The sequence below is a fragment of the Oncorhynchus mykiss genome, chromosome 5 (genome assembly GCF_013265735.2).
Source record: "Oncorhynchus mykiss isolate Arlee chromosome 5, USDA_OmykA_1.1, whole genome shotgun sequence".
NCBI lineage: Eukaryota > Metazoa > Chordata > Actinopteri > Salmoniformes > Salmonidae > Oncorhynchus > Oncorhynchus mykiss.
In genome coordinates this window covers 78,380,404-78,399,532 of record NC_048569.1, presented here as the reverse complement: position 1 = coordinate 78,399,532, position 19,129 = coordinate 78,380,404, and the positions used below count along the sequence as shown (strand labels likewise).

The 19,129-nt window shown below is 42.2% G+C and overlaps 1 protein-coding gene across 1 annotated transcript; it reads left to right on the top strand.

Annotated features, from left to right (window-relative positions):
* The first annotated feature begins 12,465 nt into the window (after positions 1-12,465).
* hyi (hydroxypyruvate isomerase) lies at positions 12,466-16,528 on the top strand. Its single transcript, XM_021604464.2, has 8 exons — positions 12,466-12,937; positions 13,168-13,279; positions 14,476-14,590; positions 14,701-14,779; positions 15,004-15,053; positions 15,585-15,654; positions 15,851-15,985; positions 16,327-16,528. Exons 1-8 carry the CDS (start codon positions 12,739-12,741, stop codon positions 16,380-16,382), a joined length of 816 nt encoding a protein of 271 aa, XP_021460139.1. The 5' UTR covers positions 12,466-12,738; the 3' UTR covers positions 16,383-16,528.
* Positions 16,529-19,129: the final 2,601 nt, after the last annotated feature.

Below are 19,129 nucleotides of genomic sequence, written 5' to 3'. Positions count from 1 at the left end.
GAAGTTAAAGCTTGGTCACAAATGGGTCTTCCAAATGGACAATGACTCCAAGCATACTTCCAAAGTTGTAGCAAAATTGCTTAAGGACAACACAGTCAAGGTGTTGGAGTGGCCATCACAAAGCCCTGACCTCAATCCAATAGAACATTTGTGGGCAGAACTGTAAAAGCATGTGCTAGCATGGAGGCCTACAAACCTCTCAGTTACACCCGCTCTGTCAGGAGGAATGGGCCAAAATTCCCCCAACTTATTGTGGGAAGCTTGTGGAAGGGTACCTGAAACGTTTGACCCAAGTTAATCAATTTAAAGGCAATGCTACCAAATAATAATTGAGTGTATGTAAACTTCTGACCGAATGGGAACGTGATGAAATAAATAAAAGCTGAAATAAATCATTCTCTCTACTATTATTCTGACATTTCACAGTCTTAAAATAAAGTGGTGATCCTAACTGTGATCCTAAGGGAATTTTTACTAGGATTAAATATCAGGAATTGTGTAAAAATTGAGTTTAAATGTATTTGGCTAAGGTGTATGTAAACTTCCGACTTCAACTGCACGTGTCTTGTTAGATTAGGTTACTGATACACAATGAGGTGTTTCGCTATGGTGTCATTGTGTTGGTGGTAACTGTGTGTATGTATAGTTGAAGATTTGTATCACCTTCAGTAAAAGAAAGGATCTGTTCTTCTAGTGTTTGGGAGTGTTTCCCTCTGTTAGCTATCCTCTGTCTGTGTGCACATCTGCTGTGATTCAGATAGAAATGGGATCAGCTACAAGGTGACAGCTTGTTTTGCACTTCAATAGATAATGGTTACCAAGAGAGTAATGTTGCCTCTTGAAACCAGAATCACACTGGAAATCTTCTCTGACGGTCTGCTTTATGTTGCTGAAAATGCTAAACAAATTACTCTTCACTTTGGACAAGAGAGATCTGGGCAGCCATGATGTGTGTGTTTGTATGTGTTGGCCGGCCAGATGTGCACTGTTTTTCTTAAATGGCTAATGAGAAAACAGCAGCTGCTTCCTTTCAACACCATACCCATTGATCTGAGGTTTGCAACACACACACGCATGCACGCACGTAGCCTACACACACATCTGAAGGATCAAGTCAAATTCAAAGCAACCCATGAAAACCTCACTCTGTTCTTTGCAGAGACAGAACACACTATTTTTCCCTTCACCCACCTCTGAACCGCAAAAAGTAACACTGCCATTTAGAAGCAAATAGTTTGGGTGTCAAATAAGAGACCTTCAAGACATTATTTTGACTGCTCAGGACAAATATACTTGACATTATACAGAAGTATAGGAGTGAGGTTAGAATGGTTACTACTGTAACAGGCTTTTCTGTCCTCCCTAGATATAGGCTGACAATACAACAATCATTTTAGCAGCACAACAGCAACAAAAAACAGCCCAGCACTGATCAGTACTCGCAAACAGAAAACAAAGATATTCTACGATGAACCACAGCCCAGATAGTAAAACTGTACTTTACACTCAACATTATCATGAGACTTTTATGATAGGGACAAAAACAGAATGGGGATTGGAACAGAGAAACACCAGAGAAGAAGAGGACTGTTTCTCAGATCATCACTAGGCCTAATTCATTAAAGTCAAGCTGTCACCACTGTTTCCCTGCAGAGGGACCCTAGCAGGGAGGGAGGCCCCAATGCTTGCTGCGAGAATCACATGTCATTTCTATCCCTTGTAAAAGCCAGTGGGTGAAAGAGAGATGTAAGGGTTGTTTGGGTGGTACAATGACAACTTGGTGTGTCGCCAGAATACTAATTCCCCAGCCTGAATCTGGGTAGGATGCTTCCTCTCTGATCCTGTGTGTGTGTGTATGTGTGTGTGTGTGTGTGTGTGTGTGTGTGTGTGTGTGTGTGTGTGTGTGTGTGTGTGTGTGTGTGTGTGTGTGTGTGTATGTGTGTATTTTGGGTGGGATGGTTCCTCCGAAAATAGGGTGGGTAGCTCTTCCCTTGTGATTTTTCAATTGAAAAAAAAATAGTCCGTCAAAGAGGTTAAAGGAGGTTAAAGGGTCTATATGCTATTGGAGTCAGACTGATCCATTCATTCCCCATACTCTTCAAGCACCATGAGAATTAGTGGGAATATGCTAAACTTATTTCATTCTGTTAATACATATAAGCCTTTATTTTACGCCATCATTCTTGGAGCACACAACGGCACAAGGGTACTAAGAATAACACATTTAAATATTTAAAACATATTATACAGTGCATTTGAAAAGTATTCAGACCCCTTGACTTTTTTTACATTTTGTTACATTACAGCCTTATTCTAAAATTGATTATTTATTTTTTTCACCCTCATCAATCTACACAGAATACCCCATAATGACAAAGCAAAAAGTTTTTTCGAAATGTTAGCAAATTTATAAAAATGATAAACTGAAATATCACATTTAAATGAGTATTCAGACCCTTTACTTTACTTTGTTGAAGCACGTTTTTCAGCGATGAAAGCCTTGAGTCTTCTTAAGTATGACACTACAAGCTTGGCACACCTGTATTTGGGGAATGTCTCCCATTCTTTTCTGCAGATCCTCTCAAGCTGTCAGGTTGAATGGGGAGCGTCGCTGCACAGCTATTTATAGGTCCCTCCAGAGATGTTTGATCAGGTTCAAGTCTGGTTTCTGGCTGGGCCACTCAAGGAAATTCAGAAACTTGTCCCATACCAATCCTGCGTTGGTTTGGCTGTATGCTTAGGGTTGTTGTCCTGTTTGCAGGTGAACCTTCGCCCCAGTCTGAGGTCCTGAGCGCTCTGGAGCAGGTTTTTATCAAGGATCTCTCTGTTCTTTGCTCAGTTGTAATTCTGGAAGGTTCTCCCATCTCCACATAGGAACTCTGGAGCTCTGTCAGCGTGACCATCGGGTTTGTCACCTCCTTGGCCAAGGCCCTTCTCCCCCAATTGCTGTTTGACCAGGCGGCCAGCTCTAAGAAGAATCTTGGGGGTTACAAACGTCTTCCATTTAAGAATGATGGAGGCCATTGCGTCCTTGGGGAGCTTCAATGCTGCATAAATGTTTTCGTACCCTTCCCCAGATCTGTGCCTCGACACAATCCTGTCTCGGAGATCTACGGACAATTCCTTCGACCTCATGGCTTGGTTTTTGCTCTGAAATGCACTGTCAACTGTGGGACCTTATATAGACAGGTGTGTGCCTTTCCAAATCATGTCCAATCAATTGAATTTACCACAGGTGGACTCCAATCAAGTTGTAGAAACAAACATCTCAAGGATGATTAATGGAAACAGGATGCAACTGAGCTCAATTTTGAGACTCATAGCAAAGGGTCTGAATACTTATGTAAATGTGATATTTCTGTTTTTTTTTATATAAATAAATATGCAAACATTTCTACAAATCTGTTTTCGCTTTGTCATTATGGGCTATTGTGTACAGTTTGATGAGGGGAAAAAAGTATTCAATACATTTTAGAATAAGGCTGTAACGTAACAAAATGTGGAAAAAGTTAAGGGGTCTGAATACGTCCGAATGCACTGTATTTATGTCTGCAGAGAGAACCATACATAAAGTAGTTCAGAGGTTTTCTACCTCAGCTGCAGGTTCAGGTTGCTATGTAAGTGCCACAGCCCAGTGACACTGCTATTATTATCTGTTGTCAGAGGGGCAGACATGTTAGTATTAGCATTTATTTACCTCAGCACAGCTGTCTGTCTCCTCAGAGATAATGAAGGCAGGTGGTCCATGAGATCAGCCTAACCAAGCACAGAGCGAGAGAGAGAGAGAGAGAGAGAGAGAGAGAGAGAGAGAGAGAGAGAGAGAGAGAGCGTGCGTGTGTAAAGCTGGGAGAGGAATTCTAAGAAACTTGAAACGAGTCACCTTGCTGACATCAGACTGACTAACCTTTTGAATTTCCATCAAACAACTTATTCAACAGCGGTTCAGCCTGAAGCAATCATTTGCCCTACCTGACAGTAGTTGGAAACAACATGTCACCTGGAAAGACCCTAGCCACAGCAGACTATTGTCAACTCACATTTGTTGGTGACTCTGTCAACATTGGGAAATCATAAAATGACTTTACAAAATGCTCTGGCAGCAATGAAGAATGATGTTTTCACTTTGTTTTATGCTTGTTTAATGAATATTAGGTTATTACATTGTAATTACTACTGTAGGCTACCATTCACTACCTGGTAAATTATGTACCAGGATGTTATTGAACACTCCGTTCGTGGATCATGTGAAATCATCCATTCATTCTCTGCAGGGATCTCTATGTGAGTCTCACTAAACACACTATGCTAAGACAGCCTAACCCTATCAGGGTGTTCAGAGAAACCAGCAAGCCCAGGAGGATTGAAGGTGGTCCCACCACAGCTGTACTCATTCTAAATCAAGTCATTGTTAGTGATGAATCACAGATGAGACTTCTTTCCAAATGGCATGCTATTCCCTATATAGTGCACAAATTTTGACCAGACCCCTATGGGCCTAAAGTAGTGCACTATATAGGGAATAGAATGCCATTTGGGATTTAACCTGTGCTGAGAGCCAAAATGGCTGATGAAATGAGACACTCATTGATACATGCAATTTTGTCTAGTGTCTCACCTGCTATTACCTCCTTCTGTGACCTCATCACTATATAATTTACATCTGAGGATTTTACAGTGTGGAGCATCAATAATAGGCTTCATACAGTAAGTGGTGTAGAGAACATGCTTGGATAATTGGTAGAGTGCATGGCAAAGAGAAGAAAAAAAAATGAACACAAAAATACATCGGCATAGCACATTAACAGTTGATTTATAAAACATAATAGTACTTATAAGTGCTACCAAAAAGGCTATTATCTGCTTTTGTTATTCAAAATAAATCGATTTGGATCTGTAATCATACACACTTTGCATAACTAGTGACCTAGGATAGAATAGAACATTTGCAAAGCAACAAGCTGAACATTGAATGACCTTTGGCAATAATAATCATCATTATTGATCCCTGCCTACAGACAGAAACTAAAACAAGAGGCTCCCACGCTGAGGTCTGTCCAACGCTGGTCCGACCAAGCTGACTCCACACTCCAAGACTGCTTCCATCACGTGGACTGGGAGATGTTTCGTATTGCGTCAGATAACAACATTGACGAATACGCTGATTCGGTGTGCGAGTTCATTAGAACGTGCGTTGAAGATGTCATTCCCATAGCAACGATTAAAACATTCCCTAACCAGAAACCGTGGATTGATGGCAGCATTCGTGTGAAACTGAAAGCGCGAACCACTGCTTTTAATCAGGGCAAGGTGTCTGGTAACATGACCGAATACAAACAGTGCAGCTATTCCCTCCGCAAGGCTATCAAACAAGCTAAGCGCCAGTACAGAGACAAAGTAGAATCTCAATTCAACGGCTCAGACACAAGAGGCATGTGGCAGGGTCTACAGTCAATCACGGACTACAGGAAGAAACCCAGCCCAGTCACGGACCAGGATGTCTTGCTCCCAGGCAGACTAAATAACTTTTTTGCCCGCTTTGAGGACAATACAGTGCCACTGACACGGCCTGCAACGAAAACATGCGGTCTCTCCTTCACTGCAGCCGAGGTGAGTAAGACATTTAAACGTGTTAACCCTCGCAAGGCTGCAGGCCCAGATGGCATCCCCAGCCGCGCCCTCAGAGCATGCGCAGACCAGCTGGCCGGTGTGTTTACGGACATATTCAATCAATCCCTATACCAGTCTGCTGTTCCCAAATGCTTCAAGAGGGCCACCATTGTTCCTGTTCCCAAGAAAGCTAAGGTAACTGAGCTAAATGACTACCGCCCCGTAGCACTCACATCCGTCATCATGAAGTGCTTTGAGAGACTAGTCAAGGACCATATCACCTCCACCCTACCTGACACCCTAGACCCACTCCAATTTGCTTACCGCCCAAATAGGTCCACAGACGATGCAATCTCAACCACACTGCACACTGCACACTGCCCTAACCCATCTGGACAAGAGGAATACCTATGTGAGAATGCTGTTCATCGACTACAGCTCGGCATTCAACACCATAGTACCCTCCAAGCTCGTCATCAAGCTCGAGACCCTGGGTCTCGACCCCGCCCTGTGCAACTGGGTACTGGACTTCCTGACGGGCCGCCCCCAGGTGGTGAGGGTAGGCAACAACATCTCCTCCCCGCTGATCCTCAACACTGGGGCCCCACAAGGTTGCGTTCTGAGCCCTCTCCTGTACTCCCTGTTCACCCACGACTGCGTGGCCACGCACGCCTCCAACTCAATCATCAAGTTTGCGGACGACACAACAGTGGTAGGCTTGATTACCAACAACGATGAGACGGCCTACAGGGAGGAGGTGAGGGCCCTCGGAGTGTGGTGTCAGGAAAACAACCTCACACTCAACGTCAACAAAACTAAGGAGATGATTGTGGACTTCAGGAAACAGCAGAGGGAACACCCCCCTATCCACATCGATGGAACAGTAGTGGAGAGGGTAGCAAGTTTTAAGTTCCTCGGCATACACATCACAGACAAACTGAATTGGTCCACTCACACAGACAGCATCGTGAAGAAGGCGCAGCAGCGCCTCTTCAACCTCAGGAGGCTGAAGAAATTCGGCTTGTCACCAAAAGCACTCACAAACTTCTACAGATGCACAATCGAGAGCATCCTGGCGGGCTGTATCACCGCCTGGTATGGCAACTGCACCGCCCTCAACCGTAAGGCTCTCCAGAGGGTAGTGAGGTCTGCACAACGCATCACCGGGGGCAAACTACCTGCCCTCCAGGACACCTACACCACCCGATGTCACAGGAAGGCCATAAAGATCATCAAGGACATCAACCACCCGAGCCACTGCCTGTTCACCCCGCTATCATCCAGAAGGCGAGGTCAGTACAGGTGCATCAAAGCTGGGACCGAGAGACTGAAAAACAGCTTCTATCTCAAGGCCATCAGACTGTTAAACAGCCACCACTAACACTGAGTGGCTGCTGCCAACACACTGACACAACTCCAGCCACTTTAATAATGGGAATTGATGGGAAATGATGTAAATATATCACTAGCCACTTTAAACAATGCTACCTTATATAAATGTTACTTACCCTACATTATTCATCTCATATGCATACGTATATACTGTACTCTATATCATCGACGGTATCCTTATGTAATACATGTATCACTAGCCACTTTATACTATACTATGCCACTTTGTTTACATACTCATCTCATTTGTACATACTGTACCCGATACCATCTACTGTATCTTGCCTATGCTGCTCTGTACCATCACTCATTCATATATCCTTATGTACATATTCTTTATCCCCTTACACTGTGTACAAGACAGTAGTTTTGGAATTGTTAGTTAGATTACTTGTTATTACTGCATTGTCAGAACTAGAAGCACAAGCATTTCGCTACACTCGCATTAACATCTGCTAACCATGTGTATGTGACAAATAAAATTTGATTTGATTTGATTTGAAATGAATATGAACACCTCATCTTTAGACACAGTGTACTACAGAACTGGCAAGGGGCAGATTGTTCCCCTATCAAATGCAATGAGGGACAATTCTATTTCTGCTCTTGTTGTCTCGCTCCTGGTGACATTTGCCATGTATCAAATGTGGCCCAGGATTAGCTCCCCCCCCTACAGGGCAAATCCATTTCCTACCATGATTAATTTTAATGTTGCTTGGGATATTATTATTCACCTATTTGGTTCCGTCGGTGGCGGAGTTCCATAGCCCTGTTTATAATTCAGGTTAGGTTGCAGCAGGAAGGGCTGTTATGGCTGCGTCCCTATTGCCACCCTATTCCCTATATAGTGCACTACTATTGACAGAGCCTTTTCTGCACTATGTAGGAAAAAGGGTGCTTTTTGGGATTCAGCCTAGGAAGATAGCTCATATACTCTCTCTCTCTCTGCAGACCCTGAATGTAATAAGATGGGAGAGGATTTTCTCTTCCAACAGCTCCACTGACGGAAATATCATTTGAAGGCTGCCTTATTATGAATGATCAGGTGCTCACTGGGAGCCCAATGCATTGTTGTATTACAAACCACAGAAGGTGTTCATGGAACAACAATGAATGTGAAATATGGGATGCTATTACTAACAGCAGAGCACAGGTGTAATAGCAGTGTTATTTTGAATGAAAAAGTCATCCAATTCCCTGAAAATGTAACAAAGGTTTTCCATCAATAAAACCACACATCCATGAAAGGATGCATTAATTGATTAAATCTGGATTGTATTGTAGGATAGTATGATTAGCAGAAGTCAGCTGCATACTCCCTAAGCATGTGATGTGGAAACAAAAGATCCACAAATCTTCGGAATAAGCCTTGAAAGTACCCCAAACCCAGATTGTCATGAACACTCCAAATGATAATGCATGTGCATTTTGTCTTACTTGGAACATGTGAACAATAGCCTATGCTTAACATAGGCTACCTAACAAAAGCAAGGGACAAGAGAAGATCTCGTAGGCCACAACAGAATACAGCTGTACATTCCTCTCTCTACCTGAACCCTAAATCCTCCCCCCTCTCTCCACTGCAGCAGTAATGTTGTGAACATCTATCACTGTTAGAAACATCAGCCTGAAGAATGAAATCAATAAAGGCCCTAGGTTTCTTTTTGTCACCCCAAAGTAGGCTTCTTAGTGCTAGGACGTATGAGGTCTGTGTGTGGTCCGCTTGTCAGTTTCCTGTACCAGTGCCCCCTCCCGGGCCCAGGGCTCAGGGCAGCGCTACACCTCATCCCAAATGGCATCCTTTCCCTATATACTGCACTACTTTTTATCCAGGGCCCTTAATGCAATATGTAGAGAATATGGTGCCATTTGGGTTGCAGATGGAGGTGTTTTTTTTAAAGCCATCTTGGGAGGAGGTCTGTTTTTTAGGCTACCTACAGCCATAGGTGGCAGTGGCCATAGAATGACTCCGTCACTGGGGCATATGGGTTTAACCAAAAAACACTGTGCTTCAGCTGGTCTGTAAGAAATTAACAGAATCCTTTAGGGCTATGGTATCTGCAAGTCAACAAAGTCAATGGGTGAGATGGCCTCAAATGTATGAAGTCGTCATCGCTGTACATGCAAGGTATGTTCTCAAGGAGGATGTTCCAGATTTTCTATCTACCAGATTTTACTTGTCATTCAAATGATAACCCAGCAACATGAACCAGCCAGGACAATAGGAAATTAGTCTGCCCTATGAGCTGAGTACGCCCATTTCTTTTTTTTTTACCTTTTCCTAATAGTATTGACTTTGCTGATACTACTTTATTGAGGGACTAAATAAATAAGACTGTGATATGCGGTTGTCTGACCTAGCTATATGAACGCACTAATTGTAAGTCACTCTGGATAAGAGCGTCTGCTAAATGGCTAAAATATCAATGTAAGTTACCTTCTTTGAGCAATCAGGCTGTAGAATACTGCCCAGGGTGTCTGGCAGAGTGAAGAAGGGTGTTTCTAATTTAAATGCAGCTTTTCTATGTCAGAAGGAGTCAGCACCTCTGCCAATTCCACTAGTCAAGCCTTTAGAGAGGGGGAAACAAACAAAGGCACAGTTGTGGAGCATAACAATGTTTGCAATTAGGAAGCAGATTCTATTGCTTAGCAACAAACCCTGCTGCCACTATAGTGCTAAATGGATGACAGAGAGAAAACAGAGGCTGGAAATCAGAGAGGGACTGACTGACGAAGCCACATAGGGGACTGAGAGTATCAGGAATCAAGGTAATACCCAGATGCAGACTGTCGAAGTAACACTGTTTATTGTAGCAACAGGAGCAGGCAAAGACAGGTCAAGGCAGGCAAGGGTCGATAATCCAGGGTAAGGCAGGCGGACTCAGGGTCAGGGACAGGCAGGGTTCAGTAATCCAGAGGTGGGGCAAAGGTACAGGATGGCAGGTAGGCTCAGGGTCAGGCAGAAAGGTCAGGCGGGCGGGTACAGGGTCAGGACAGGCAAAGGTCAAACCGGGAGGACTAGCAAAGCGAGGCTGGGAAACAATAGGAGCTGACAGGAAAAACACTGGTAAGCTTGAACAAACAATACGAACAAACAGACAGAGAACACAGGTATAAATACACAAGGGATAATTGGGAAGATGGGTGACACCTGGAGGGGGGTGGAGACAAGCATAAGGACCGGTGAAACAGATCAGGGCGTGACAGAGAGGACAATTTGTCACCTGACTGGGAAAAATGAATCAAGTTTATTGCATTCACTGTGTACAGTAGAACAGGTCAATGCAAAGTGTGTTTCTACATTTGGTTGTGAATCAGCAGTTTTATTTTGTTATGTCAGACAGTCTCTCAGTTAGCCCATGTCAGCTGAAATGTTTTAGATTGGTAAGTTAGTCTAGCCGGCTATTTATATTTGTAGTAATCATGGTCGAATTAACAACCTAGGCCCCCCATTGATTATGTTAGTCATTCTCACTTAGATATCATATTAATTAAAAACGTCAAACATTTCTCTTCACCCTATTGCAAAATTTGTCGAATCGCAGGAAATGAACTCTACAACTTAAAACATGTATTTCCACCCTGTGGCAAAATGTGCAGAATTGCATTTTAAAATTGCTAAATCTTCTGTCTGCCCATGGCAAAATGTGTAGAATTGCAGCAAACTTGCTTTAAAGTTGGAATATGTAACCTTTGTGAACACCACCAAATTCACATAAAAAAAACTTTGTCATAGATCTGTAATTGTCATTGAAAGCAAGTCTAAGAAGCATCTGTTCTATATGGGTATTTCTATGCTTCCTGTTCTTAAGTTTAGTTATTGCATCTTTTACTTTTGGTTTTGCACACCAGCTTCTGCTTCAAAGAGCTGAAAATACAATATTTTGGGTTATGGAAAGTACATTTCAAAGCGGTTTAGATGATTCTCTACACTATACTTGCTTGTTTTGTCACAAACAGAAATTAAGTGAACTATTACAATTTTAGCAATCAGGCAATGGCGGAGAGATTTTCTGCATAGTGCATCTTTAAAACTGCAACATTTTCTCGAAGACCCATGGCAATTTTGGGGGGAATTGCAGGAAATGTATCCGCTGTCAAGAGTGGTGGCTCTAAAATTGCTAGGGCCAGCTCTGACTGGTGTGGATGTGGGTACGCAGACCCGCGAGCTACTTCACACCACTTGAGATGAAAATAGAGAGATTTACTCAGGCATCGCTCTACCTCATAGCATAGCATCCCTAGCCACTTCATAGACCACAGTGGATCCCACCATTTGAGGGAAAGGGATGCTGCTGATGCAAAAGTAATCAAGACTCAAATAAGTTATTATAGAAAAAAAAGTCAGACAATTATTGTCACAGTGTATAGCCAAGTACAATTCGTAGTGAGCGACATTTTCAGATAGCCTAGAGTAGCCTAGGCAAGATGTAAGCTGAACTATTTAGCAGCTCGCTTAGTTCAAATTGACGGACACATTTTTATTCAACATGAACAGGCAATTTCGAGGTAAGAGGTGCTTCTACTAAGCTTTATGGAATCGTTTTAAGGTCATACCAAGAATCATTTAGCTACTTGATTTGGATTTTTAAGAACCCTTGAAATCTTTTTTTTTTTTAAACAATTATTATTTGATAATTAGCGCATACAAACACATTGAAAAACATATTCACTACATGGAACAACAGATAGTCCCCCCCAAAAAATCTACAGGAAGTTTGTTCTGAAGTGTCTGTCGGCAATTGCAATAGACCATGATCACAATAACTTCCAATTTCATTAACTAAATATGGCCATTAATAATTGCATAATAACACATGGCTACAACAATAATAAACTGAAGTTATAGGCTATTTATTAAATCCGTTTGCCAGCTCCAAGTAGGCTACAGAAGTGGCACAAATTGATTTGCAATGACTCCAGTGATATCGTCATTTCAACATGTAAAAAGGCATATAAATCAATGGGCCAATTGATGGCCAACAGACACAAATGTATAATTCTCAACATTTACTGTCAGTTTCACTGTGGTCTTTTCCCCGTTACAGAAGGACACGAGGGAGTTCCATAACTTTCATTTCAAATGTCCAGTTACGCAGCGCTCGAGACCTAAGAACTGAGCATGAGTAAAACACTTCGCTTGGTATTGTTTTCCATAAACAAAGTAGACAATGGAATGCAGTTTAAACCACCTACCTCTAACCGAATTTATCTAATGCGCTCTAGAGCGCCTAAAGTCGTTTTCCTATGCTTTGTCACCGTTATAGCTTGATGTACAACAGTACTAAGGAATTAATATGTTTTATGGAAAAGGTTTGGAAATAGGTATCACCATAATGACAGTCTAAATAGCGACATAGTTTTCAAAGTAGCACAATTCACTGGAAAACTGCAAACATGGCAACCATAGCTGTCAATCAAATTCACTGATTTGATAATTGGCCACTGAAGTGCACGCGCGTCGTGTTGTCAAACTATTTGTTTCGTTGTGCGCATGTGCAACATATGAGTCGCAGTACAGAGAATAATGAACTCTACTAGCTAGCTAGCACTCCTGTCTGGCAGCTCGGTTATATCAATATTTGACATCACATGAGAAACAAACAACATCAGGTGACAGCTGAGACAATGGACCTTGAGTTTTAATCCTGCTATTCTAGCTAGCTACTTAGAGCGGTTGTCCCATTGAACATTAGCAAGCGGACTAACGTTAGCTTGCCAGCCCACCCCACAAGAAACATGCCCCCATTAAAATTCTGCGCGAATCTTTCGTGGTTGTTTACGGATCTGCCAGAGTTTACCCAGAGAATCTATGCTGCTGCATCGGCTGGGTTTCAGGCTGTGGAGGCGGCATGGCTGTATGACTCTGACTTACAGGAGCTCCAGAGAGTCAAGAATGCTACTGGGGTTGATGTGGTGCTGATTAACACCCCCCTTGGTAAGACAGAGAAGGGTTACTGGTGTAGCCAGCTAGCTATTATCATGTGTTGACAGCAGCCCAGGCTACTGTACTAGCTATATACATGACACAAAATAAATACATTTTTTTGACATTTGGAAGGAAACTCAACCTAACGTTACCTATATGTAAAAAATATGCATCCTACTGATCCACAAGAATGTGCCACTATTTCTTCTGAACATTGACTTAACAACTGTGTTTTGTAGGAGATGCTAAGGCAGGTGATCTTGGTCTGGGTGCTGTTCCTGGCAGAGAGGAGGACTTCAGAAAGGGTCTGGATCTGGCCATGCAGTACGCCAAGGCTCTGGACTGCAGGAGGTGAGAGCGACACACACATTGAGAGCACAGCTCATCTGAAGCCCACTACACTATGCATCAGGTGACTGAAACAGCTTCACTGTACACCAGGGCTATTCAAAGGGTGCCCCGTGGGCCAGATCTCGCCAGTTTATCAACTGTAGAATGGCCCTTTGATCAATTCTGAAAAAAAAAAAAAATGCTGAAAAAAAAATCCAGAAATGTGATGTTGTTTAATGCCAACGGGAGCACTCGTTCAATATTCTCCAACGGGATAATCTGTTTTCCTGTAGTCCTGCCCATTAAGTGCTGTTAATCAATGTCATCCAACATACCAGTTATAGCCAATCAAAGCTGCTAACAGGGCTACAGGGTCTGCTTGCCCGCCTATCTGTGCGTTCACTGCAGATGAGATCACTACACTACCTGATACAGAGTGTGCTTTGCTCTTAACTCAGCGATAAGTTAAAACACCATGGACTCAGTTATGGCTATGAAACTTTATCTGATCAACATCTAGCCTGCAACATCACTTGCTTCGTAGTCTGCTGAGCATCATCTACTTTTGCATAATGATGTTCAGTGGCTAAGCAAGGGTAATAATGCTCTCAAGAGGGCAGCCAGTATGTGAGCTTAGGGTGGAAATGGTTGCTTTTCTCAAGAAAGACAACCGGTACAGTGCCTACAGAAAGTAATCACACCCCTTTTTCCACATTTTGTTGTTACTCTTAAAATTGATTAAATTAGCATTTTTGTCACTGGCCTACACATAATACCCCATAATGTCAGTGGAATTATTTTTTTTAGACATGTTTACATTCTGGGGGACAATAAAAGTACACTCTAAAATATGCAATTTTGTCCAACCGGCTCACAACCATAGAACACGTGTAACCACGCCAGCCTTGGACCTCCACATCTTCACCTGCGGGATCGTCTGAAACCAGCTACCAAGACAGCTAATGGACCTAAGGAGTATTTTTGTCTGTAATAAAGCCCTTTTGTGGGGAAAATCATATTTTGATTGACTGGGCCTGGCTCCCCAGTGGGTCAAACTGTCTCCCAAGTGGGTTGGCCTAGTTAGTTCATATAAAGTCAGACATTATTGCATGTTGCGATTTATATTTTTGTTAAGTGGGCTGACTATTAGGGGATCCTGCCATAAAGTAAAATGTGTTGGTATTTATAACCTTTTCATAAATTAAATGTTTCCTCAGGATCCACTTGATGGCTGGGAGGGTACCTGTGGGGGCAGACCGAGCTACCATTGCCGTGGAAATGGAGGACACCTTTGTACAAAACCTAAAACATGCTGCCGATGTCCTCTCAAATGTGAATCTCCATTAAAGGGGCTTTTTAGTCCAGGACTAAGTTTAATATGTGTCTGGCCCATAGTGTTTGTAATAAGGAGTCCCGTTTTGTGTTGTGCTTTTTTCTCTCAGGAGGGCATCACTGGCCTGATTGAGCCCATCAACACACGGATAACAGATCCCAGATATTTCCTGGACAGTCCACATCAGGGTAACGGCTACTGATGCTTTTCCATGGCAAGTTAGCCTGGGAATGAAAACGTATTGAAACGTAGCATCATTCCCAGGCTTTAGGCATTGCCCTATAAAGACAAGCAATCAAAATGAAGACACAGTATTTAAATGTGTATTTGTGAACCAATGTCAACATTCACTGCACAAGTGGAATTGTATTACTTATACTGTTTAACCTATTTGAATAATATTTCACCCTAGCGGCTGCAATCCTGCAGAAGGTTGGCCACCCAAATATTAAACTACAGATGGTAAGTAGTACATTCGTCAGTTTGTCTTGATGAAGAACAATGCCATTAATAGGGCTAGGTAATATTTTATTACCTAGTCTACTGCCATCAGATCCTAGCTTGGCCAGTGGTCCAAGATCTCTTTGTGTTAACATCATTGCTCATTGTTTGGTGTAACAAGGAGTTGGCATGATGGTTAAACAGATCTTTCTCTCTGTTTGGAACTAATGGTTTAGATACACACCGAGCAATTATTGAGTCAAACTTTTAGGCAGTGGCTGAGCCAGACAAACATACAGCCAGAAGACAGAACAACAAAACATCTTGTTTGTTTGTGTCCCACTAGACATAGTATTTTGTTCTAGGAAGCGACTTGCCTGTTGCAAAAAGTGTCTCTCTCTTGGGAGAACCTATCCTAGTTTGTATTCAGTAACCTGAGAATTCCCTCAGCTTTAAGGCAGTTTGTAATAGGGAGAGGTTCTTCAAATCCCTGTAAATTCTACTGCTTAAATCTTACTGACAGAAGCCATCTTGTGTCCCTCTGTGCTGCAGGATGTCTTCCACTGGCAGATAATGGACAACAACTTGACACAGAACATACACAAATATTTCCCTCTCATCGGTAAGTGGTGTTGTTTGTGATACTAGTGCAGATAGCAAGTTACACAGGAAACAAACATATTAGTCCATACCATCAGTAGCAAATTGGGCACATCAGATGGTGTCCAAGCATCCATGTCCACATTGACCTATGATAGTTGTAGAAAATGTTATTACTTTAATGGTGATGAAATATCCATTTTCATTCTCTTTTACAGGTCACATCCAGATAGCCCAGGTGCCCGGCAGGAACGAGCCAGACAGTGCAGGAGAACTTAACTTCCCATATCTCTTCAGTCTACTGGAGGAGATGGGTTACCAGGGATACATCGGCTGTGAATACAAACCACTAGGTGGGATCCATCCCAAATGGCACACTATTCTTGACCAGGGCCCTAGTCAAAAGTAGTGCACAATGTAGGAAATATACCATTTGGGACTCTGAACTACCTTTAGGTTGCATTTACACAGGCAGCCCAATTCTGATACTTTATCCAATCAGATCCTTTCCAGAGCTGACTTGATTTGTCAAAATACCAATTACTGAAAAAAATGGCTGGCTGTTTAAATACAGCCTAAGTTGCCCTGGGACTACAGTTCAATTCACTGTTACATTATTGATTGAAGTGAGGCAAGAACCAGTTTAATCTTCATGATAATGGCATTGTGTGTTAACAGTTGATACTTATTTCAGGCTCTACAAATGAAGGTCTTGGTTGGGTGAAAGATTACTTGAAGCGCAACAGGTGATGGCTGAGAGGACCACACATGCAAACGTTTGCCAGTACCAGCCTTTCCATAGAGGCAACAGTCATCGCTGATGAGTCTTATTTCAACTCCGATAAACAGTTCATTATTGTGAAATGGGCTTATTAAACAGCAGGCTAAACACTTGACTGACATAGCTCTTATTGATGTTTCGACTAAGAATGTGGTGAGAAGCAGTATGATTAGATAATTTATTTGCAATTGTCTTTTTGTACAATTAAGTCCTGTGTTGTACCCACACTCTCCACTCTACTCCAAGTCCCAATGTTGCACAACACCCACATACACTAGTACCATACATCTGTCAAGTTCGTTAACACTTGAATACACCATAAGGTTTATTGTAGCATGTCATATGTACAAGTTTCAGAATGCCAATACTGTTGACATGCATTATTCAATATCCAGTGTTCTTACCTTCAAAACAAAGACACCTTGCCTTGCTCAGAAATCCATTATAAATATCCAAATCCTTCATTACTTTTTAATAAGGAACTTCATACAATATTTGGTTTCCTTCATTTTAAATGTGTGCAAACTTAAGTCTTATGGTATTGTAATGACATTGCTAAACTGGTGTGTTATTACAATGTTGTACACAAGCTGGATCCTATGCGTAAAAAGACCAGCTATACACTCAACCCTGTCAAAATGTAGCTAGTAGGTAGTCCACTTGCAATAATAATAACACTGCCCTGATCGCATCATTAAGAAATAAAACAAACTAAGGCACTACAGGATGAATATATGGCAGTTGGGCAGCAGGTTTGACACTTATAGGACACAATGGGAAGAAGAAAAAAATCAATTACCCAATATTGCTGAAACGCCAGCAATCTTTCCCCTCTGCAGAATACTTGAGACAATTGCTGTGGTGATCTTGAGAATCTATTCCTAGACTTTGGCAAGGCACAGTATCCAAGAGGGAAACACCTTATTTCCTTCATTCATATGTTTTGAACACCTACAATTATAAATGGTTTACAAGTTGGAGAATTAGGTCTAATTTACCAACACTTGGTTGCACAATATAGACTTGTTTACAGTCCAATTCACAGGTTGGGGAATGAGATCCACTTCAGGTAAGATTTCTAATGTACATGTATGGTGGATAATCTCTGATCTGAAGTAGAGAGGCATCAGCCGAACGACAAGCTGAATGGGAATGTAGCCTAGCGGTAAAGAGCATTGGGCCAGTAACTGAACGGTCACTAGTTCCAATCCCCGAGCCGACTAGGTGACAAAATCTCTGCTGATGTGCCCTTGAGCAAGGCATTTAACCCTAAATGCTCCTGTAAGTCGCTCTGGATAAAAGCCTGGGAAATTACAAAAATGTGCCATAGTACATACAGTACTATTGCATTAGATCATACTAGCCTGAAAGTGTCACCCCCTTTCCATTCTACCATTCCACCACTAACCTCTAAATCAATGAGTAAACTGGCTCATGTTGCCATTGAAAATTGGGGCAAATTGCATAATCTCTGGCGCACTGTTCAGCGCAAAAAGCATGTCTTCTTCAGTTCAATTCTGTCATTATGAAGTAGTGACAGCTAAATAGCATTGTTACAGTAAGTGCCCTCTGTCTGCGAGGATCAATGTCCACTGCAGGAGGCAACCCTACCTGCATGTACATAATTATCTCAAATACCTCGACACCGGTACCCCCTGTATATAGTCCCTCTAATTATTTGTTTTTCATATCTTACTTTTTTACATTTTGTTTAATTTAACCGCCGATAGCTCACACCCGCATAGCTGATGTTTTAGCGGCGTCAGAAGTGTAACTGCGTACGTTGGAGCTGTCAAAATCGGTGAGCAGCTGTTCTTGATCATTGTCACGAATCCACACCCGTCGCACTCATGTTAGAAGTTCAGAAGGAGAAAGTGTAGGCTACATACTAATTTACCTAAATAATTAGTATTCTTATCAGCCTTATTAAGGTGTACTTTACGTCTCACATTCTTATGTTCAAACTTGTAAACAAGGCTCCATGGAATTTCTCAATGCAATGTCATGCAGCCAATGGCAAAGTCCACTTTAGGTACAGTGTCTTTGGAAAGTATTCGACCCTTTTACTTTTTCAACATTTTGTTACATTACAGCCTTATTCTAAAATGGATTACATTTTTACAATCCTTCTAAATCTACACAAAATACCCAAATTAAAAAACGAAATCAAGTTTCTAGAAAAGTTTGCAAATGTATTAAAAATAAAAAACCTTACTTACATAAGTATTCAGACCCTATGCTATCGCCCTATGATCATCCTTGATGTTTCTACAACTTGATTGGAGTCCACTTGTGGTAAATTCAATTGATTGGACATGATTTGGAAAGCCACACACCTGTCTATATAAGGTCCCACAGTTGACAGTGCACGTCAGAGCAAAAACCAAGCCATGAGGTCCAAGGAATTGTCCGTAGAGCTCTGAGACAAGATTGTGTCGAGGCACAGATCTGGGGTAGGGTACCAAAACATTTATGCAGCTTTGAAGGTCCCCAAGAACACAGTGGCCTCAATCAATCTTAAAATGGAATTAGTTTGAACCACCAAGACTCTTCCAAGAGCTGCCCCCCCGGCCAAACTGACCAACCTGGGGAGAAGGCCCTAGGTCAGGGAGGTGCCCGAGAACCCGATGGTCACTGACAGAGCTCTAGAGTTCCTCTGTGGAGATGGGAGAACCTTCCAAAAGGACAACCATATCTGCAGCACTCCACCAATCAG